General features: G+C 55.6%; 1 protein-coding gene across 8 annotated transcripts in view; it reads right to left on the reverse strand.

Moving 5' to 3' along the window:
- Positions 1-2,207: 2,207 nt before the first annotated feature.
- FLT4 (fms related receptor tyrosine kinase 4) overlaps positions 2,208-22,689 on the reverse strand; it is a 41,765-nt gene continuing 21,283 nt past the window's right edge. For 3 of the 8 annotated variants that reach the window (XM_074313363.2, XM_074313357.2, XM_074313361.2), the window contains exons 11-30: positions 22,176-22,302; positions 21,011-21,119; positions 19,684-20,046; positions 19,276-19,422; positions 19,047-19,178; positions 18,757-18,863; positions 18,346-18,481; positions 17,769-17,873; positions 17,312-17,425; positions 17,027-17,115; positions 16,756-16,906; positions 16,168-16,262; positions 15,682-15,804; positions 13,873-13,984; positions 12,726-12,825; positions 12,316-12,421; positions 11,717-11,862; positions 10,219-10,333; positions 9,061-9,146; positions 2,208-4,106 (exon numbers count right to left, since the gene is read on the reverse strand). In XM_074313363.2, the coding sequence (XP_074169464.2) occupies positions 3,905-4,106; positions 9,061-9,146; positions 10,219-10,333; positions 11,717-11,862; positions 12,316-12,421; positions 12,726-12,825; positions 13,873-13,984; positions 15,682-15,804; positions 16,168-16,262; positions 16,756-16,906; positions 17,027-17,115; positions 17,312-17,425; positions 17,769-17,873; positions 18,346-18,481; positions 18,757-18,863; positions 19,047-19,178; positions 19,276-19,422; positions 19,684-20,046; positions 21,011-21,119; positions 22,176-22,302 (2,665 nt within the window). In that variant the 3' untranslated portion in view covers positions 2,208-3,904. The remainder of the gene's footprint in view (positions 4,107-9,060; positions 9,147-10,218; positions 10,334-11,716; positions 11,863-12,315; positions 12,422-12,725; positions 12,826-13,872; positions 13,985-15,681; positions 15,805-16,167; positions 16,263-16,755; positions 16,907-17,026; positions 17,116-17,311; positions 17,426-17,768; positions 17,874-18,345; positions 18,482-18,756; positions 18,864-19,046; positions 19,179-19,275; positions 19,423-19,683; positions 20,047-21,010; positions 21,120-22,175; positions 22,303-22,689) is intronic. The other 5 variants (XM_019716989.3, XM_074313358.2, XM_074313359.2 and 2 more) reach the window with 3 other exon arrangements.

Here is a 22,689-nt window from a genome sequence, read left to right on the forward strand (position 1 = left end):
AAAAGATCTCTCTGTGATCCCCAACAGGGGTGTCTGTGGATAGAGAAATGGATGGATGGATGGATGGATGGATGGATGGATGGATGATAGATGGATGAAGTGATGGGTATATGGGGGATGGTAGATGGGTGAGTCAATGCAGGGGAGGGATCGGGGTTGGATGCCACTGCAGACAGTGTCTTTCCCAGTTGACTTTTAATGTTGCTTTTGAAGGACATGACTTGGTGGGGGCAGGGCTGCCTCCTCGGTGTGGTCACTCTTAGGAGCATTTCAACTGTTATCTCATCACCAAAGCTCTGCAAGGTGGCAAGTCACAGATGGGAAAATGAGGCCCTTAGGGGCAGTGCCTGTCCCAGGGTCACCCAGCGTCAGGTGCCACATCCTCCACTCTTAGCCCTGAGCAGTCCCCAGAGCCTAGGCTGGCTCAGGCTGTCTGCCTGGCAGCTCAGTCGTCCCCAGGGCAGATGTCCCTCTCGGCAAGGCTGCGGTCCTCTCTCTGCACCTACATGTGGACACCTGCTGGGGCAGGTCCCTGTGGGCACCGCCTGCACCTTGGACACTCTATGCCCGATTACTGGCTGAGTGAGCAGTCGGCCTCAAGAGTCGGCCTGGACCTGCTGGAGAGGAGTGGCCTGGGGGGCGGAGGAGGCCAGTGCTTGTGCAGGAGGACTGCTCTTGTGGGACTGTTAGGAAAAGGGTTTTTTCTGTGTATCCAATATGGATAAGGACCAGCTAACACCAACTCCTCGTCCTCTTCCGTGTCTCCTCTGCCCTCCTCTGTCCTCTACCGCTCCCCTCCCCACCTGGGCCCCAGCTGGCCCTCCTCTGCTCCTTCACGATGCATGCTTCTCAGGGCACAAATGTAAGTTGCAGCACATCACCCCTTCCCCCAAACTTCCCTCTGACCTTAAAGTAAAAATCCAACTCCTACTTTTGGGCTTCTAGGCCCTACAGGAGGGGCCCCCGCCAACCTTTCCTCATGTCCTGACCCTTCTTTCAGCTCCCTCCTTCCTCCTGAGCAGGGACTTTGCCGCCCATCTTCCTCTTGCGCAGAGGTCTGCCCATGGCCCTCCTTCCAGCAGGGACTCTGGCCTGAGAGCTCTGTGGGGATGGCCAACACCTGGGTTGAGGCATTCATCCAGGGAAAGTGGCTAAATTCAACCAATAATATTGTAGAGTTAAAATGTCCAAACCCAACAGGAGGGGGGGTTCTTTTCTTTCACGTTTAGATTTATTATAGAAGTAGCAACAACAAACCCATCATTACCAACTGCCTTTGTCGGGAGGGGCTCTTCCCACTTGAGTTGAAAACGAGACTTGAACAGCCAAGGGGTGATGGGGTGCAGGCACCCAGCAGGCTTGAGGCCCTGGATGGGGCAGGTACAGGGCCTGGCCCAAAGGTGGCCTCTGGCGCCTGAGCTCCCTTGGCTCTGTCTGCTCCCCTGGGTGACGTGCCCATAGGCCTGTGCTGACAGTCCTGTCTGGCCTCCACATGCCTGATCCAGGGGTCATCTCTGGCTTTCCCTCCTGAGCCTTTGGGGCTGCTGCTGAGGCAGCCCTTCCTGAGAAGCCTACTAAGGCTGCACCCAGACGGCCAGTGTCACACCCCAATCTACAGCTACCACTGCACCAACTGCTCGCTTGTGAAGGGACGTCACACAGACATTACTGGGCAGGGCTGTGGAGGGCCCTGCCACACTCTGCTGGCTGGAGTTCATCTCCCTGGGGTCCCAGCTCAGACCTCAATCTCGGCGTCCAGGAGCATGCTCCACCAGTGAGGTGACCCTGGACATGCACTGCACCCCTCTGGGCAACCCGAGTGATCGCAGGCACCTGCTTCATGAAAGGAGACGTGGGGAGCTGGCAGCAGGGACCCAGCCTGGGCTGTGCTCCCAGGCCTATGGGCCACCGATGCTGAGAGCCTAGGGCAGCATTTGGCTTTAGTAGGAGGTGACAAAGTACCATGTCACTTTTGACATAAACATTAGGGGAGCACCATCACAGAGCTGGGCACTTCCTGGTGTCCTGGTGCTTCCCTAGCATCCAGCGTCCTCTGCTGGTGGCTTTGGGGGGAGGGAGTCCAGGCTCGGTGGCCTCTCACACCCTTTGTTTGGCCGGTTGTCCAGTGGCCGCGTGGGGCTGATGATCGGGCAGGAGGAAGGTGAAATCAAATGTTTGCAGAGAGCTGGGACTTAAGTGAGAACCCATTCATTGTAACTCAAAGACTGGCATCAAATTTATTATTATCCTGTTAAATATTTTAGATCTTTTCGGAGTACATGTTTACAAGGGCTTTCTTTAGGTTTCCTTCCCAGTACATTTCTATGTGTGCAGATGTGACAGAACGGCAGGTGACAGACAACTGGTGCGCACCGGGGCAGAGGCGTGGAGGCCAGGCCCGGTGCCTCCATCACGCGCGTGGCTCCTCTAACAGCCTCTGGACCCCTCCACCAGCAAACCTGAGACCCAAGTCTCACAGTCAGGTGACTCCAAAGGAGCAGGTCCTGGGGACAGCGAGGATCAGTCACAGGTGCACTGGACATAAACTCAAGGAAAATACACAAGGGGGGGGGGTGTGTCTGTGGGCAAGCCCCTGCTCGCTGCACGGCCGCCTGTCCTGCAAGCGTCTCGTGGGGTGGGGGTGGGGTGTCAATCTCTGTGCTGCTAACCGGGAAGAGGGTCTTTCTCCTGCCGGGGTGGGGGTGGCTGGGCAGTGTGAGCTGGGATGGGGGGTGCTGAGCAGACTGGCTTCAATCTCCAGAGCGTTCTGGGCTGCTCTCCTGTGAGGGCAGAGGCTTGAAATGCCAGGTCACCGATCTCACGCCAGAGGGCAGAAGATGGGTCCCCCTGAGGCCACGAGAATGGCCTCTGCCTCACGACATGGAGCAATGCTGGGTGGGTCTTCTGGGCCCACCCTGAAGCCTTCCTGGGTGGAATCCATGGTGTTCACCCCTCATAAGGACGTTCACAGTGTGGGATGTGCCTTGGGTGGCAGACCCAAGCCCCAGAGGGAAGAACCAGGAGTCTCTCAAATGGGGTTGCTCTAGACCGTCAGCTGCTCCTTCCAATTCCAGGCCAGGCAAAGGGGCTGGGGCCAAGTCTGCATCTGCTCTGATGGCACCAACTACAGGTCAGGGGCAAGAATCGCTTAGATTCAGAAAGACCTTCCCTGGGCTCCCTCCAGACTGAAGTTCTGAAAAGTAAATTCACAGCAGCTCAAACAGTCTCTGAAGTTCTAATGAAAAACATCTGTAGAAGCGTTCTCACAGTCAGGGGAAGGCAGTTGTCACTGGCAGCGCTGCAGGGACCACTGCCCCTAGATGGCTATTTGGCTGGGCTCAGGGAAGGACTCCCCCACCCCCCTTCCATCCCTCATTTGTACTTTGAGACAGGGATATGGCACATTCTCTTCAGCCCTGGAGAGGCAAGTGAAGGCCTCTCTAAGGGAAGGAAGGACTGCGTGGAAGGGACAGTGTTTGGGGAAGGGGCTGGGAGGCTGCAGCTCAGGTCTGGATCCACCTCGATCACATGTGACTGTTAAGAAACGGGTCCCGCCACCACCCACCATGGTGAGCGCAGGCCAGAGGGACATTCCTGTGGGAGTGCCTGGCCCAGCGTGGGCTCTGTACACATGGAACTAAATGGAATGTGATCTGAAAGGAGAAGGGTCCTGGGGGTCCGTGGGTGGCCCTGGGCAGGTGTGGTGACAGTGTCCAGGGAGCCCTGGAACCTGGGTTTTGCTCTGCGTAGCTTGGAAGGGTGTAGAAAGGAATGAGGAAACACCTCCCAGCTGAACCAAAGGAGATGAGTTCCCAGCCTGGGCCTTCAGACCTCTGCTCACCCTGCCAGGCACAGCCCCCCAACTGTGGGAGGCCAGGGCCCTGTGGGCCCTCCCTGGGCCTCCCTAGTAGCTGTTGTCTTCAAAGAAGGGCGCTCGGGCCGATGGGGTGCAGTCGCCCTCCCCACGTGGTCCGGCCAGTTCCCCGTACTCGCTGTTGTAGAACACCTGGCCTCCCTGGGCGCCCCAGTCAGGCCGTCGCTGCTGCCCCTGGGGGTCAGCATGCACCCTGGTCACGTCCACATTCCAGCTGGGTCCTTTACAGCTGCTGAGACAGAGAATGTGACGTCAGTTGGACGTGAGGAAAGGAGGGACAGGACCTGGGGCAGGTCTGATTGGAATCATCAAGGACACACCTGAGTGCAAAGCCAACAGCAACACACAGACTCCACTTAAATAGCAAACCAGGTTGATGTGATTGTTGGCAAACACTGGAATTTTCTCTGTCCCAAGCCTGGGTGTGGGACAATGGAAAACATCCAACTTCATGCCCCCAAACCTGCTTCTCGCCCAGTCTTGCCATCTCCGTAAATGACACCAGCACTGACTCTGGTTCACACACCTGGCTGTCATCCTTACTTCCTCCTTTCCCCTCATCCCTCATGTCCAATCCATCCGGAAGTCCTGTCCGTCCTAACTAGAAATGGAGCCCTGCCCGTCTCCATGTCCTGCCCTGTCTGGAGCAAGCAGCCACCATCATGCTCTGTGCATCTCCTCCCAGCACAGCCCCCTCCCTCCAGCCCACTCCTCAGAGATCCTTAAAGTTAGAAGATGTCCTCCTCCTCCCAACCGCCCCCCATGGCCTCCCATCAGTCTCGGCATGAAGTTCTCACCCTGGCCTCGCAGGCCCTGAATTCCAGCCGTCACCCCCTCTGAGGGCCTTACGATGCTCCCTCCTCAGCACTCGTTCTTTCAGTGCTTTGAAAATGTGGCTTCATTGCTTTTGTTTTTGCCAATCTGACCCCCCCCCCCCTTTTTTCCTTTGTGAGTTGATCTTTCTGCCTGAATTCCCAGAATGTTTATCTTTAAAGTCTAATAGTTTGACTAAGATACATCTCAAAGTTTAGTGTCTGGGCCAGTTTTCTCAGATGTAGACTCAGGTCTTCTTTTATTTAGGAGTTATCTTGAATTACAAGTTTAAAAGATCAGTTATATTCCACTGTCAGCATTTTCTTCCTCAGAGACTCCAACCGTATTTCCCCGAAATTAAGACCTAGCATGCCCGTTAGCTCTAATGGGTCTTTTGGAGCAAAAATTAATATAAGACCTCGTCTTATTTTACTATAATATAAGACCGGGTCTTTATAATATAATATAATACTGGGTCTTATGTTAATTTTTGCTCCAAAAGACGCATTAGAGCTAATGGTCCAGCTAGGTCTTATTTTCGAGGAAACACGGAATTTTATATTAGGTTCGTGCAAAAGTAATTGCAGTTTAAAAGGTTAAAAATAATTGCAAAAACTGCCACTACTTTTGCACCAACCTAATACATAGTGGACCTTTTCTACTCAACTTCTGTATCACTTTCTTTTTTGTATTTTTTATCTCTTTATTTATTTCTATTGACTCTTGATCCCCATTTTCTGCCTCCATTGTAAGTCTGATCACATTTATTTTTTCTTAGGTACCCTGGTCTTCATATTTCAACTTCTTTCCTGAATTTAGTCAGTTTCCATTTGATATCTTCACACTGTCCATTTCTATTCTAAATTTTTGAATTTCTGATTCAAGGTGCAGCTGCGTGTCTAATTATATGTTTAACTCGTGTTGTATCAGTTTTTCTCTGCTTCATTGTTTTGAGTCTTTACATCCACCGAAAAGTTGTCATCTTAATTTTCTCTTTTGTTCTCTGTATGGATCATGCTTATATTTTTTCTGCTCATAATTATTCATGTCAGGACTTCCCAGACCAGAAATAGCTGGTGACCCTCTGTAAGGGACTAGGGATCTGCGGCGGCTTCCTAGCTTTCTTCACTAAGGAGAGCGTATCAGACCCACGTCTTTGGTGTCAACTTGAATCCCTTCAACTGTGTCCTTTCCAAAGGCTCCATTTATGTGCCATATCGTATCGTATCGCCACCGAGGACCAGCCAGTCACTTAGCTGGGAGTGCTGGTGCCATGCTGACCTGCCACAAGCCCAGGGATTCCAGACCTTTCTTTCACCTACAGACATAGATGAAATGGCACACTGCAGGATATGGGATCTGGCATCCTGAGTGGCCACTGAAAGGGCCCGTTGAGCAACCTGGAGGTGAGGACAAGTTAACTCCCCATGGGGTGAATGCTGACCAGTGGTTAACAGCAGACAGGAAAGGACTGGGAAGATAAACACTCTCCTTCTTTCCTCACCCCTCAGACCCCTCTGAGGCACGTTCTGTGCTTGCACTTATTTGGAGAACGTTCCATATGCCAAGTGAATGCACCTGACAAGTGACCACAAGTGACCTATTTGTGGCTCATCATATGTGTTTCCAAAAGACCTCGTGCACAGAATGTTGCCATTGCTGTGAGAAGTTTTTGTAATGATCAGCTCCCTGGGTATGTGTCTGTCTTCTGGTCTTGGTAAGATCTTGCTTCGTAGGATTCTCATCACCTGCAACTTTCTTCTTCCTTCACCAGCAAGCATCTGAGGTTATACTGCCTTCCTGCTCACTACCCTTCAGAAGCAATGCCTTCCCAAGATGGTGGCCCCTGTGCCCCAGACTGGCCCCGGGAGCCCTGCTTTTCCCACCAGGTCTCAGCCTCTCATAAGCTCCCCGGTCTGGAGCCACTATGCTAAGGACCTCGTCACAGCCCCCCTCCCGGGGCAGTTCCCATCGGACTCTCCTCCCGCCATGGCTCAGGTTTGGCTCTGCTGCTCCTGGTGCTGAGTTCCATCCTCACACATAAACCGGAGTCTCTCTCCTGGTGAGTCACAGGCACAGGCTCTGAGAGGCCTTATTCCATGTGTTATTTTTAGGAAGCTGTGTGGAGATTTGAATTTAAGTAGTTATCATCCCCTGGCTTACCCTGTTACTGAATTACCATGTTTCCCTAAAAATAAGACCTAGCCAGACCATCAGCCTAATGTGTCTTTTGGAGCAAAAATTAATATAAGACTGGTATTATATTATATTATATTATATTATATTATATTATATTATATTATATTATATTATTAGACCTGGTCTTATATTATAGTAAAATAAGACCAGGTCCTATATTAATTTTTGCTCCAAAACATGCATTAGAGCTGATGGTCTGGCTAGGTCTTATTTTCGGGGAAACACGGTACTTTTTTTGAAAGATAAAATATTGTTTGGTAAAGAAACATCAGCCAAAAACTATTTCTGTCAATGCAAGTAGCATTAATTTTCCAGAAACAGGTCACTAATAGAGGCCACCTGATAATCAACAAAAACAAAAGAGGATGCCCAAGCCTCACACGGCCTGGGCATATGGCCCCACAAATGCCAGTGTTCACAGTCATGCAAACTCACCCTTTATAGGCTGCTGGGAAAACAACCGATAATTGGTGTTGACCCCAAGGATAAATGTACCTGTTGAGAAGGGTTTCTAGTGGCTAACTGGGCTCAAATTTATAAACAGAGCCTAGCAGCCATTGCTAAACAAGGGCCTCTCACACAAGCTGCACTGCAGGGAGAAGCCTGCCTGCTGTGTGTTCCTGCCACCTGAGCCAGCCCTTCCAAAGGATTTCCTGAAATCCTATTTTAACCAAAAGGACAGGCTTTCCCTGTCCAATTAGAGCTGTGCAGCTATATCCTCATAAGTATTTTCACTCACCAACCAATCAGAGAGGCTCAATTTTGACTGATCAGGACAGTGTTTTCTGGACCAATCAATCTGTGAGGATTTGGAGTCCCCAATAAGGGACCAAGGACAGGGACTTCTCTCTGTGTAAGTCAGCTCCCCTCTGGCTCAATGACCACACTTTCCCTTTCCACTAAAGACTGCAGACTGTGGTTCCCTGGCTGGGGCTGAACATCAGAGCTGTCTCAGTGGACCAGAGTGGAGTAGAGCTGTCCTGGCTTGACTGACTGGAGTGGAACCGAACAGAGTGGAGCAGAGCAGAGTGGACTAGCTGGAAAGGGGCTTCGCACCCTTCTGCCTCATGCCCGAGGTCGCCAGCCATGCTGTACCACCGCAACACTGTATTGTAATTGAGCTGCAACAATATTGAGCTGCCTCACAGCCCCACTCTTCTGCAGCTGTGCTGTATCACAATTGAGCTATTTGCACTCAAGGAATAAAATTTCCTTCTCTTCACTGCATCCCAAATTGGGGATTCCTGTTGGTGTTGAATTGGTGCCAACCACCATCGGTTGACATTGGTTAAGTTGGAAAGGTCATAAATACACCTACCAGAGAGGTGAGAAAAGACATCAATTATCCTTATGTGACACAAATAAATACTTGTTGTTTAGGGCAAAATGTTCAGTGATGACATATAAATTGATTCCAAAACAGCATAGGCAGAAGCCAAGCAAGATTGGCTTTGGGCAACTGTGTCAGGCGACTCAAAAAGGGGCTCCTGGCAAAGATGCAGATGTCAACGGTGGAAGAGAGCGGTCTGAAGAAAGCAGGAAAGAGCCCTGTTTCATACAATATTGTAGGTCCTGTCATTTAAACAATTATGTGCAAGTCAATTAATAAAGTGAATCAGTAGATATTTAACTATCTATAGTTTAAATATTCATGGTTTTTTTTGGGGGGTGACTATTTTCTTGGGCCAATGGTGGTCACTGATCCAGGTCACCCACTGTATAGGCACACGAGTGAAGATTTCTCTGTAACTGTATTCTTATCACATGACACTAGCCAGCTCCAGGTCATGTGATCTGTCTGGCTCCTGAGACCACTGGGCTAAGTTCTGGGGGCCCTGGGGATGGTGGTGGCCCTCCCTGGCTGGGGGAGGGTTGTGTATGTGCACTCCACATGGTCAATCATACTTTACGAACAGGTGGTGTCTGAGTATCTGTCAAATGGAAGGGAGGTATGGGGACCAGAACCAGGTGTGCTGGGTCACGGAGGTGATGGAGCAAGTGGCTCCTTTGGGAAGGCTGGTAGCCAAAGGCCTGGAGTTCCAGAGTGGCTTGCCTTGAACACAGGAAAAAGCAATAGGGAGCCATGAAAAGTTCCAAGTAAGAGAGTGACAGGCACGCGCAGGCCTAGCCTATCTCCCCAGGCCCCTCGCAGGGGGAAAGCTCGGAAGCCCTACCTGAGCCCGCCTTCTTGTCTGTGCCTGCTCTCCAGCCGCTCAAACTCCTCGGAGGCCAGCACCATTCCACTGTCTGTCTGGTTATCCTGTGTGGAGAGAATAAGACAAGGCTGTGGGCCCCACGAGGCCAGGCTGCAGGCAGCTGCCCCCAGGCAGAATGGGGCCACGTGGGCCTGCACTGCTGCCGACCTGACACCTGTCCTGTGGGAAGTGAGCAGGAAATGGGCATCTGTTCCCTCACTGGAGCATGCAGGTGAGGGTCACATGCCCTGGCACAGAGGGAGAAACTGAGGCCTGGGGGCTGCACCTGGCCCATGCTCAGGAGGCAGGCACACTGGGGGGCCTACAAGGCGGCTGTGCATGTGCTCAGGGAACAGGCAGAGCAGGCACCCCCCAAGGGACAGGGAAAGTGTCGAAGGACTCTGGCAGCTCCTTGTGTAGGAAAATGATCCTCATGCAGACACGTCCCAGGTTTAGAGGGCCTTGTCACCCTTCAATCATGTGTGACTTGGCGTGGTTTTCATTCTGAATTACATGGAGGACAACTGCATGCTTCTCAGAGCTGAGGGTCCCTGGGGACGTGAGCGGGGTGTGTGTGGCTCTAGCCCAGTCGTCCCAGGCCAGTGCTCACTGAGCAGGCCCCTGTGAGGGAGGCTGGGACTGGGGGATCCTGGCTGTGTCTATTGGAACTCAAGGCTCAGCCTGTGCTTTTACCAAATGGACAGCCTGGCTCCAGCCACACGGAGCTGTGAAAGCTGCACTGCCCTTGACTGCATCTGAGGACACAGGTGGTTTTCCTGTGCCCTGTATCCCAGCATCCTCCTCCAGTGACACTGTCCCCTTTCCTCTGGCCATGAGGCTTGGTGGCCACCAAAGGGTGACCCTACAAGAGCCATCTGGAAGGAGGAGCCGTCTTGTCATTGGGGTTTCTACCCTGCTGGGAGAGAGGGCTGGGACTGATGAGTAAGGAGGACACAGCCAAAGCTGTTAAGAGACTCTGGCATCATATACTGAGGTACAACCGGGACATTTCAAGGGACAGTCAACCCTCTTTTCTGACCTGATTTCTGCTGCTTGCCTCAGCAGTTCCTGACATGCGCCTGCCTGCAGGCAGAGCCCAGAGACCACGATCTGGGGTGCACAACCCTTCCCACTTACCCCAGAGGCCTTGTAGGTCGTTGCAGTCATGGGAAATTCTTCGAATGTTTTCATCCTGGAGGAACCCTGGGTCTCTCTGGCCAGATACCCGGGAAAGGACACACAATTGTAATATCTGTGGAGGAAAACAGAGGGTGCTGAAGAAACCCACCCCAGCAGCCCTCCTGAAAGCTCTAGCCACCTTTCCCCTCAACTCCCGCACCCTCTTGGGAAGGCCCCCAAGTCTGGGGCTGGAGTGCTGCTCCAGGTTCCTCCCCGGGTGGCCCCACACTTAGCAACCCCTCACTGAGCTATTTCTCCTCTCCTGCTAGGGAGGGTGCAGAAGGGAAGGGAGTGCACCCAGCCGGGTAAGGAGAGAGACCGGTGAGGACTTTGCCCTAGGATGGGTGGCCCTGTGCAAGGCAGGCAGTTCTACCTCCAGGCCTGTGTGCGTGCATGCGCGCGTGTGTGTATGTGTGTGTATGTGTATTTATGTGTGTATACGTGCATGTGTGTGTGCATGTGTAGTATGTGTGTATATGTATGTGTGTGCGTGAGTAAATGTGTATGTGTGTATGTGTATGTATATGTGCATATGTGCATCTGTGTGTGTATGTGGGTGCTATGTGTATGCACGTGTGCATGTCTGTATGTGTGTATGTGTGTGCATGTGTATATATATGCATATATGCATGTATGTGTCCGCTGTGTGTATGTGTGTATGTGCGTGCATGTGTGTTGTGTGTATGCACACATGTGTATGTGTACATTTTCGTGTGTGTGTATGTGCGTGTGTGTATTTATGTGCTGTGCATGTGTGTGCATGTACACAATGTGTGTACATGTGTACTGTGTGTATACATATATATGTACATACATGTGTTGTGTGTGTGTGCACACACATATATGTACGTGCATGTTGAAGGGTTGGTGGAAAGAGCCTGGCAAGAGCCAGTTGGCCATTCCTGTCCCCAGGCCTGGCCCTGTTCTGCATTGGGGCAAATGGGCAGGTGTCTCAGTGCCTTCCTCTCAGTGACACCAGCGGAATGTGGAGTGTAAACAGCCATCACAAGAGACCTCTGATGCAGCTACGTTCTCAATCCTGGATTCCGGTGAGTGGATGGCTTGCCCTGCTCCCAGGGTCCCTTGGGACTCATACCCCCGCCTTTTTCTTTCCCTGCAATGTGGAGATGGCCTGGGCACTGTACCCCAGATGGGCACTCTTTCAAAACTGGAGAGTCTGGGAGGGGGTGCAAGGATGCTGGAGGGCAGAGAGAAGGAGCCAGAAGGCACAGTGAGAAGCAAATCCACAAGGCCATGTGGCCCTGCAGCTCCCTAAGCCTGCCCAGGAGAGCGTCACCAACACCAGCACTGCCCTCTAAGATCATTGACTCTTTGAGTTGGTGAACAGTGTTCTCTTAAGTCTTTGCAGTTTGCTTTCTTCTTGATGACTGACGAGAATAACTGTTTTCTCCTTGCCTGCCTCGGGGAACCCCTGGACCCAGGGAGGGCCGCTGACCTGGCGGCCAGGCTGTGCAGGCTCCGTGTGCTGCTCTCCTTGGGGGCATCGACCTCGGGGACGTGGAGGGCCATGGTGGACGCCTGCAGGAAGCTGCCCTCCTCCAAGCTTGAGCTGCAGGGCGCCAAGCAGTCCTCCTCCTCCCCCTGGTGGCAGGAATGGGAGAGGCGGCCAGGATCAGAGGCTGTCACCTCAGCGCCCTGGCACTGGAGACTGCTGAGGTTCCTGACCTGAGAAGTTCTGGGCTCTGAGGGCCCCAGAGGAGGCGGCAGGCAGGAGCACCTTCCCCAAGGCCCCTACTCTGCAGCCTCAGGAACCAGCGCCAGCTCTTCTTGCCCTCTTCTTGAGGCAGCACTGGATGCCAAGTGCCCATCCCCAGCCCTTGAGGCTGGGCAGCATGTCCCAATCGGGACAGACACACAAGGTGAAGGCAGGGCTGGGCAGGTGGAGGTGTGGAGAGGGGGGTGGAGGGACATGCCACCCTTCCGTCGGGAGATGGGGGCTCCTGGTGGGCCAAGATGGGCTCTGACCATCCAAATCATGGTCCCAGGGTGGGGGCCAGAGCTTGCTGCAGCAGGACAGGGCCAAGAGGGGCTTACCTGCTGGCCCCCACCCTGGAGCAGGTTGCCCAGGATGTCCACGAGCTCTGAGAATGCAGGCCTCTCCTTGGGGTCTCCGGACCAGCAGCTCAGCATGAGGCGGCGTCTGCAGGAAAGTGGCTAGACTGGGGTCAGAGGGCCGCACCCTGTACCCACAGGCCCAGCCCCGAACCTCTGTCCTCACGCCCACCTGCCCCCACCCCCAGGGCTCAGGCATTGGTGTCCCTCCTGCCTGGCAGAGGAGAGGGGTAGAGTGAGAGAATATGTCTGAAGGCATCCACCCCCAGCCCTGCCTGCACACCTCCCTACTCCCTCCTTCCTGCGCCTGCACACACCCTCTCATGCCCACACCGCTCCTAATGCCCACCTTTCCTGTCCCCCAAAGACTGCTTGGCCAGCAAGAGACTCACATGGCAGGAGTGGCCAGCTCTGGGGCCCTCATCCGGGTGCCCTCTTTCAGCCGCTGGCAGAACTCCTCATTGATCTGCACTCCAGGGTACGGGGAGGCCCCTGATGGCAGGAATGGGTGGTGGGTGAGGGGAGCAGCCACCTGATGCTCAGCCCAGCCTCCAAATCGCCTCTGCTGGCCCCATGGTAGGGTGCAGGTCCCACAGCTCCTGGCAGGGCCTGGGAAGGCGCTCCCTCCCCCAGTGCCAGTGCTTCATTTGGTTTAAAGAGGATGGTAACACTAGCTATTAGGCTTGCCGTGAACATATACTCGTTAGAGACATATTAGTGAAAACAGGTTTCCGAATCATCAGGGTCCTAAGGGCCTTTTCGTCTCCCTCTGCCCTTCAGCAGCCACCTTCTTAAAACATGAGTCAGACAGCTCCCGCCCTCTCTCAAATCCCTGCATGGCTCCCATTAAATTCCAGGTCCTCACCCCACCTGACGGGGCCATCTCTGCTACCTGTCCTGCATCTCCTGACTCCAGCCCTACCGAGCCTGCCAACCTCCAGCATGTGGGGACCCTGGATCTGGCTGCCCACCCCTCCAGATCACTGTCCTCCCAGGCCCATCTGCTTATCCCACCCCTTCACCAGCCGGGCCACGCCCAGCCCATCCGGCCCCTCCAGCTCACACTACCACCCTCCTCACTTTAGCAATAGCACTCATCACAGTGACCACTGTCCCTTTCCCACTTGTTCACTGCCTTGCCCCATCCCTAGCGTATGTGCTTCATCTTGGTCCCAGTGGGGCCCAGGTTCCCACTTGGGGCTTGTAGAAATGGAATCCTAGAGTGAGCACCCAGCTCCCTGCGGTCTGCTCCTGGCCCTTGGAGAAGGAGCAGCACCCCCACAGCGGTGAGGGAGGGCCTGGGACCTGCAGAGTGAACATGGGCTCTGTCTTGGCACAGGCTGGAGCATGCCACCCCGCCAGGGTGTCCCGTGTTGGGGGGTAGGAAGGAGACTCTCGAACCATCTGCCTCAGAAGGGCCTAGGCTGCTTGCTTCAGGGCACACCTCTGGGCCACCCAGCCCCTGGCACCACAGGGGCTGGCAGTGCAACCTGTAGCCTGTAACCGCATCTGTGCCTCTCCTGCCCTCCCTGCACTCACCCAGGGAGAAGATCTCCCAGAGCAGCACCCCAAAGGACCACACATCGCTCTGCGTGGTGTACACCTTGTCAAAGATGCTCTCAGGCGCCATCCACTTCAGGGGCAGCCGGGCCTGCAGGAGGCAAAGTAAGTGTGTCCCCTCGGGGAGGGAAGAAATGGAGGAGGTGAACCCCCAGGCAGCCGCCCTCCAGTCCTAATTTCCCCAGGACACTGGGGCCAGCACCCCAGGAAGGCTTGCTGGCCACACCTACCTGTGTGCTCCTTCAGGTGGCTCCTGTAATTTGCCCACGTCCCACCCCCAGGTGCCTGTCACCTCCTTGGAGGCTTCTTCCCTGATGCTGGCCTGGGTCCCTGTGGCCCTCTCTGCCCCTGCACTCTCTCTGGAGGATCCAGGTCCCTGCAGGTCCTCCTCCTCCCACCTCATCTACTCACTTGGTCCCCACACTGAAAGCTTGATGGCACTCCTGATCCCTCCTCCTGTGGCTCCTGACGTGCTCCCCATCATCCGTCTCTCCCACTGATGGCCTCCACCTGGGAGCCCTGAGCACCATGGCCTCTCCCTTCACGCCAGCACCTCCACTCCTGTTTCCTCACAACCACCGAGGGGCCTTCTGGATGCACTCCTGCTCCTCCCCTCCACACACCCCACACACCTGCCCCTCACCTCACCACGCCCCACACACCTGCCCCTCCCCTCCACATGCCCCACACACCTGTCCCTCACCTCCACACACCCCAACACCTGACCTTCACCTTCACACGCCCCACACACCTGCCCCTCCCCTCCACACGCCTCACACACCTGCCTCTCCCCTCCACACTCCCCCATATATCTTGTGAGTTCGAGTGAAAGACAAAAGTCTTCTACCTATTGTCCTGTCACAGCCTGGACCCATCCTGGCCATTGCCTCCCTCCCTCTAGTCCTCTTCCTTCCTCTTTCAGGGCAAACCCTTAATCCACTGTGGGTGCTCATTCAAGTACCTGTCTGGCTGCCTCTGAGCGCCAAGACACACACTTCACCTAGCACCCATGGACTTTTCTATGACTGTCCTACACCTGGCTGGTCCATTTCCAGGATGGACACAATGCAGGGTCCACCTCTTCTTGTGCAGCCCCCACAGGGCAGGCATGGGAGTCAGTGTCCCACTAACGAACCAAGACGTGGGCCAGAACAGCTCCAATCAGAGCACCAAGTTCCCTGCTCTTCAGCCCTTGTCCCCACTCCTCATACCCACTGAAAATGACTAACATTAAAAAGACTGATAATACCAAGTATTGAGGAAAATGTGCATGCAGCCTCTGAAACTCCTATCTTACTGGTAAGAATGTAAAATGATAGAGTCACTTTGGAAAACAATTTGGCAGTTTCTTACAAAGTTAAACATACTTAATCATATAACTCAGCAATCCTACTTCAAGGTTTTCACCAAAGAGAAATTTAAATATATAAAACTTGAAAATGTATAAAACGTGAACATTTTAAAAATTTAATGCTTAGCTCTGGATATACTATTTGTAAAAACACTTAACATTCAATGAGCACTATACTGACATCTTACTTCAATACCTAAAGCCCAAGCAATTATCACAGTAATTCACCTAACTAGAATATTCTTACCAGAACATTCCAACACTCTACAGTGGAGAAACCTGACAAACACCACTTCAACCAGGTGTGTGTGTGTGTGTGTGTGTGGGGGGGGGGTATTTGGGTTCCTGCAGGTATTTTGGGTTCCCTCAGACTTTCCATGTTGCCGCTGGTGAGCACCCCACCTGCTCCTGGAAGGAGGCACGTAGCCTGTACTCACGCTGCCTTTGCGCACGTAGTCGGGGTCCTTATAGATGTCCCGGGCCAGGCCGAAGTCACAGATCTTCACCACGTCGCTTTCAGATAGCAAAATGTTCCGAGCAGCTAGGTCTCTGTGGATGCACTGGGGGCCAGAGGAGGTGGAGGGGCAGTCAGCACAGGCCCCTCAGGCCATACCCATGCTGGGGCCCTGCTCTGCTCCTTCCAGCACAGATTTGTGCACCCCCAGGACTCTCCATAGAGCGGACTCATGGAGTTGTGGCAAAGGAGGCTGTAGGTGGGACAGACACTGAGTCCACGTTCAGTTCTTCCACTGACTAGCCGGAAATCTTGGGAAGTCATTTCCAGGCTTTGGACTGTTTCCTTCTCTGCCAAGTGGGAGAGTTGTGCCTCCACCACAGGATCACTGTAGGGTTAGCTAGGAACATGCACCATGCCGGTGGGTCTGTGCCCTTCTCCACTCTGAAGGGTCTGCTGGCGCAGTCACCTTTCGGGAGGCCAGGAACTCCATCCCTCGGGCCACCTGGAAGCTGTAGCAGACCAAGTCTTCCATGGTCAGCGGGCTCAGCCACAGGTCCTCAGCTGCACAAAGGAGCAAGGTAAGCTCGGGAGGGCTCCCCTCCATGACCCCCATCTTCCATGCTGCCCCAAAGGAAGTGTTTGTTCACCCAACCCTGGCTGCATCTCTCTTGGTGGGGCCTCTGAGGCCCCTGGCATTAGCTAACAAGCATGCGGTCCCCCTCTCCACCGTTCAGCGCCCACTCTCTGCAATACCCACTAAATACTTCAGGTCAGTGAATACTGCTGCACCACTGGACCTTTGCAACTGCTATGTCTGCTCTCCCTCCCTGTCTGCAAAGCAAACTCTTATTTATCCAATGATGCCCAAATCAAATGTCAAAAGTCTCTATGAAAACTGTCCCTGAGGCGTCCTCCCTTCCTAAGGCAGAACCCATTACTTGCTCTCCCGTGTAACCCCCTCCACGAGAGCCAGGCTGCATTATCCCACTCCCCTGATCATAAGGTATCACGGTGCCTGCCAGACATCTTGGACAAGGGGAAGCCAGACTCTTACCTTCTTGGACCCGAGGGGCCCGCCCCGCCCCGCCCTTGCCCATCAGCAGCCGTGTGAAGAGGGCCCTGTCGCTGCTCCCAGGCCTCCTCCTGTCGGCCTTGGCGCCCTCCACCATGGCGCGGAAGCGCCTTCGTTGTTCAGGGGATTTCTCCTGCGGGTGCACAAAGCAGGTCCGAAGGGGGCTCCGCCGCCCACGACAGAGGCATCCCCCCAGCCCACTTTGGCGGCCAGCTCACGGTAGAGCTCTGGCCCTGGCTGGGTGCCCACCTACCGCGTAGGGGCTGAAGGCCTCCCGCTTGGCGCGCAAGAAGTTGGAGAGGTTGCCGTACTTGCAGAACTCCACAATCACCATGAGGGGTCCTGGGGCAGGGCAGAAGCCGGGCGCGATGTGACCGAGGACACGCAGGTGGACCAACACCAAAGCAACGCCGCTGCTCCCCAGTCACCCTGCGCCCCGGCCCGCCCCCGCCCTCTCCAAGGTCGGCCCACCCTTCGCCCCCGCAGACCAGTGCGCCCAAGAGCTTTTCCCTCCCCCCAGGGCGCCCGAGCTCGGTACCGTTAGGCTTGGTGCACGCCCCCAGAAGGTTGACCACGTTGAGGTGGTTACCGATGTGGATCAGGATCTTGAGCTCGGACATCAGAGCGCGGTGCTCGCTAGCTGTGGCGCCCTCTAGAGGGGACAGAGGGGATGCACGTGCTGCCAGGCCAGCCCCGCGTCGGACCCAATACCTGCGCTTAGTTATCTACAGCAGCGTCAGCGCTCTTGCCCGTGCTGGAGCAGGGTCCCCAGCACCACCCAGCCGCCCCTCTGAGGCAGGGGTTTCAGTTGGAATTGGGAAGGATTACTCAAACCTGAGCCCCGGGCCAGGCTCTGACTTCCATGAACTCCCTGTAGAACCTTGGGTGAAACACTGGCTCTGAGCCTCAGTGTCTCTTCTTGCACCACAGCATCACCAGCCCACCCAGAGCCACTGCTTCTCACCAGAACAGCAGCCCCTGCTGACCCTGCTGACCTTTCAGCATTTTCACGGCCACAGTGTCACAGCTGCTGCCCTTGTTGATTCCGAAAGCAGAGGCTTCCACCACCTTCCCGAAGGCCCCATGGCCCAGGACTCTCCCTGTGGGGGCAGGGAGCCAGTTCCAGGTGAGTTGCATGGAGATGAGGGTGGAGAGAGATGGGCAGCAGGGGCAACCCGTGTGGAGGGCCAGGAAGGAAGGCCCAGGAGGGGGAGGAAGGTCAGGAGCCTCTCTGCCAAACAGGAAGAGCCTGGAGAGCTGAGCGGGCAAAGGGAGAGGAGAGGCAGACAGGAAGGCCTGCATCCTCTCCCAGCAGGTGTGGTAGGTCCACCCAGCTCAGAGCAGCAGGACATGGTGACCTCTGGGGCCTGGGAACTGGGAGCCCTGGCTGTGGTTCTGGGGATTCACTCCCAGATGGTCAGGTCAGGCCAGGTGAGGGCCAGGCAGGACTTTCTGGCATGAGTTCTGAAAATGGATGTATTTCAGGGCTCCAGCCTGCTGGCCCCACAGCAGCTGGAACTGCCTCTGCCAGATAGGACAGGGTGGGTGGGGCAGACTGGGTGCTGGCCTCACCGAGGTGCAGCCGCTCCCGGGGGAACTCCCACTGGCTGGCATCATAGGACAGGTATTCACACTGCTCCTCCAGAGGCACCTCCCCGGGGTCCATGATAATGGACAGGTAGCCGGTCTTGATGTCTGCGTGGGCTGGCTGGAGGTGGGGGTGGAGACAGCTCACTGCGTAGGCCGTGCTGCTGTGGCCTGGGTAAAACTTTGCCCAGGACAGATGGGATCTCCTCAGGGCTCTCAATCAAGGAGGGGACAGTGGGACAAATAACCTATGGTTGCGTAAGAGCCCAGCATGGAGGAGTCAGGGAGACTTCCAGGGAGAAGGTGCTTCCAGGGGAGCCAGGACAGATTCCTTATCTTACAGGCTGGCCAGGGTGAAGAGAAACCTCATGAGGAGCTGGGGAGAGCAGCACTCACCCTCCTCATGTTACAGAAGATAAGGAGGAGCAGCAACCAGAAGAAGACCGCGATGACCCCGGTGCCCACGAGGATTATGATCTCCATGCTGCCTTTATCCTGGGAGCCTGCGTGGGCAGAAAGGCGAGTGTGAGTGCGTGCGTGCGTGCGTGCTTGCGTGCGTGTAGGGGGAGAGGGTGCACCCCGCGGGAAGTACCCCTTCTGGTGGGCATGACTTGCACAAGGTGGCCACAACAAGGCACCAAGTGAGGGCAGGAGGTGGGCACAGGGGCGCGAGAGGGAGGCCAGACCTTCTACAGCCACGCTGGCAGAAGAGTTGACACAGCCCTTGGCGTTGCACACACTGCACAGGTAATGCCCCGCGTCCTCCTCGCGCACGCGCTGGATGCTCAGCTTCTGGTTCGAGTCTGCCAGGTCGATTCCTGCAGGGGGCGGGGTGGAGGTTGGAGTTCAGATGGGCTTGGAGCCTTGGCCTCATGAGCCTCCACACTCCGCCCTTTTCTCAGGTCCACCCCCTACCGGACTCTTCCTCCAGCAGCCTCTCGTCTTTGTACCACACGATGCTGGGCACGTGTGTCCCAGCCACTGGGCACCGCATCTCCAGGGAGTCGCTCACGTTCACCAGGAGATCAGTCAAGTTTTGCGTGAGCCTTGGAGCTTCCAGGGCTGGGGGCAGGAGTCAAGAGGGAGCTAAGTGGAATGCTCAAAGCCAGAGGGCACTGGGAAGGGGCCCTCCACGGAGTGGAGGGTGGGGGGAGCAGACTGCACGAAGCTGAAAGAAGGGGCAGGGTTTGGGTGTGGGGTGGGAAGGGGACACTCGTGCAGACTCGGGTTCATGGTCGGACTGCCCAGGCAACTGATGGACTGGGGGCGAGGGCTCCTTGGGAAGCACTGCCCACCCTCTCCCGCCGGCCCTGCCCGCCTCACCCTGCACTGACAGGTACTTCTTGTGGCAGTGCTTGTCATGGCTGCGACGGTCTTGCACCTCGCACACATAGTCTCCTTCGTGCTCGGGTGCCACGTGGGGGATGGTCAGGCTGAGTGTGGTGTGGCGTGTACCTGGCGCTGCCTCCTCCAGGCTGGCGGCCAGGGGCGTGGCGAATAGGTGCACGTTCTTGCAGTCAAGCAGCAGTGGGTTCCCGTGGGCATCGTGCAACGTAGACAGGTTGAGGCGGTACCAACGCAGGTGCTCATAAGTGTAGTTATCGGCCCGGCAGCTCAGGCGCACAGCCTGGCCCTCTAGGGGCTCCTCTGATGGCTCCCATTCAATGCTGAAGCCATCAGGGATAGCTGGGGTGGGAGGAGGAATCGCTGTGACATCATACCAATGACATTGTGCTTCACCTGCCAGGTGCTTGCTCTCCCTTTCCCATGGGCCTTTGGACTCACTCAGCTCTCAACCAAAGGTGTGCATCATGTGAATCTTGGCCAGGCCCACCACCAGGAGACCTCTTCACCCCCATCTCTCCCTCTCACTGACCACCAGGGCCAGCCGACCAAAGTCGGCTCCACGGGCTCTCCTCCTGCCTGCCTCCCTGTAGCTCTCTCCTGGACAAGCCCCCAGTAGGCTGCTGTCCCCACCTCTCCCAGGAGCCCAGTCATCGGTGAGTTCCTTGTCACCAGATTCAGTGGCAGCCTGAGTCCCGATCCTCCCTTGCTGCTGACCACACCCCACCACTGTCCTCTCCTTGACACAATCTCATTGTTTCATTAGCTTTCAGCAGTGGCCTTCTTACTCCAATTTCCTCTGGCCACTCCTTCTCAGGTTCCTGTGGCCTCCTCTCCCTCCTCCCCTACCTCAAGTGTTCTCTCTAGCTCCATCTCTCTATCAGATGTACACCCCCGCCCCCCAACACCCCTGGGCCCAGTGACTTTCTTTTTGTGGGCTTCTTAGCTTTTCTGAGCTCACTAACATGGCTGAGAATCTGCGAAACCTACGAACTTTCTCCCCAGGGCAAAACACACCTTGAGCTGCCTTTTCTCATCCAGGGTTTGGGAAGGAGATGGGAGTGGAGCTGCAGGGAGCAGGATGCCACCCCTGGGCTGAGGGCAGAGGGTGCTACTCCATCCTGGTGGTCCAGCACCCCAGTCCATATGCTATGGCCTCCAAATCTATCCCTCTCATGTTTCTCCTGGGTGTCCCACAGTCACCGGAACCTTGCCCCAACCTGGTCTCATCCTCCTCTCCCAGGCCTGCTCTCCTCCTGTGTCCACCTGGTCTCTGACGTCCGCCAGGCCCACCCAGGTCACTCACTGGTCACGTAGAAGTAGATGAGCCGCTCGTCCTGGCCCACCTTGTTGAAGACCACGCACTTGTACATGGCAGATACATTGGCATCCTGGATCACCAGCTTGCTCACCGTCTGGGCAGAGCACAGGCAGAGGATCCATTTGCTGCCTGAATCCCCCCACCCGACATCCCCTTTCTGCAAGGAGGCTGCTATGCCCACCAGAGTAATGGGGGAAACTGAGGCTCTGGGCTGGAGGTGATAGTGCTCAGACACAGGGTCAGGAATGTGAGGCAGGGAAGAGAAGGTGAGGCCTTCGGGCAGCAGAGGGAGGGGGCTCTTCTGAAAAGTCAAGGGACAGCACTGTGGACAGCTGGCATCAGCAGCAGCTGGGGTCAGAGAGTGGCGTTAGACAGGGCCGGAAAAACTTCTGGCTGTGGATGGGCTCAGGCTGTGTCCATGTTGAGGAGGGGACACCACCTGGTGGTTGTGGGTCAGGATTTAGGCTGCGCTTACATCAAAGGTCAGGCTGTGGCCTAAGATGAGCAGCTGGTCACTGTGTGAGACCCTTGTGATATGCTCACATGGGCTCTAGACTTGCCTACAGCACCTCACTCAGTGCCCTGGGTGGTGACACGGGGAGGGGCTGGGTCCTAGACCTCCAGAAGGAATCTGGCCTGAGGGAGTAGTAAGCTTGGAAACAGGGGAGCAGAAAGGGCCACAGGCCCTGCCTACCATCCAAAGACACCCCTCCACCCCCCAGCACCAAGCCGGGTACTTCCTGGCCAGGCCTGGAACAGGAAGAGGCTCTGGAGGTGTGTAGGAAAACAGGAAGTGACTGTAGGAAGTGGGTGCCTTTGTTCGGTCACCTCCCCCGCCTGGCCCCTTCTAGGCATTGCCCCCAGGCTGGGTCAGCGCTTAGCAGTCTGGAGCCTGTGGGCAGCTGGGGCCCACGGCCTGGACAGGTGGCCTTGAATCTCAGCTTCCCTGTTTGGGAAACAGCTGGAGGTCTGGCCTCCCACCCACAGGGCCAGGGAGCTGAAGCCCCGAGACACTGCAGAAAGGTCAATGACTCAGCTGCCATCCCCAGAGCCCTGAAGGTCTGGCGCAAACCAAGAAGGCCAGGAGAGGGCCCCTCCCCTCCTCCCTTCCCCTTCTTCTCTGCCAGTCAGTGGCATGGCTAAGCCATACCTTATTCTTCCCCTCCACAAACTCGGTCCAGGTCTCCAGGCTCTCAATGGGGTTCACGGCGTCCTGCATGGTCACCTCCCTCCAGTCCTGGCACTGTGGCATGCGGTCTCGCTGTTGCCGCCGGCTGCTGGGGTCAAGGACAAAGAAGGGCAGGTCAGAGGTGTGGGTGGGGAGGGCCTACATTGGGTTGAGCCTTTGTCATACTCTGGGTCACCTTCTATATCATGGTGGGTGAGGGGTGAGCAAGGGGGCGGGGGACTTGATTCTGGAACACTGTCTCCCACTCTTTATGCTCAGGGCCTTGTAACCCCTGCTGCGGGGACTGTCAGACAGCCTGCTGAGTAGCACACAGCGTGGCTCTGTGGTCACCCACCAGCCTGCTGTGCTTACCATCTCCTGGTCTTATATGCCTCTCTTGCAAAGTCCACCCAGATCTCCAGGGGCAGCAAAGACACCACTCCTGCTCCAGGAAGCCCTCACCCTCCCTTCTTTCCTCCCTCCTGCCCCCTTCCAG

The sequence above is a fragment of the Rhinolophus sinicus genome, chromosome 5 (assembly GCF_057876585.1).
Source record: "Rhinolophus sinicus isolate RSI-liver-muscle chromosome 5, RSI-T2T, whole genome shotgun sequence".
NCBI classification, from domain to species: domain Eukaryota; kingdom Metazoa; phylum Chordata; class Mammalia; order Chiroptera; family Rhinolophidae; genus Rhinolophus; species Rhinolophus sinicus.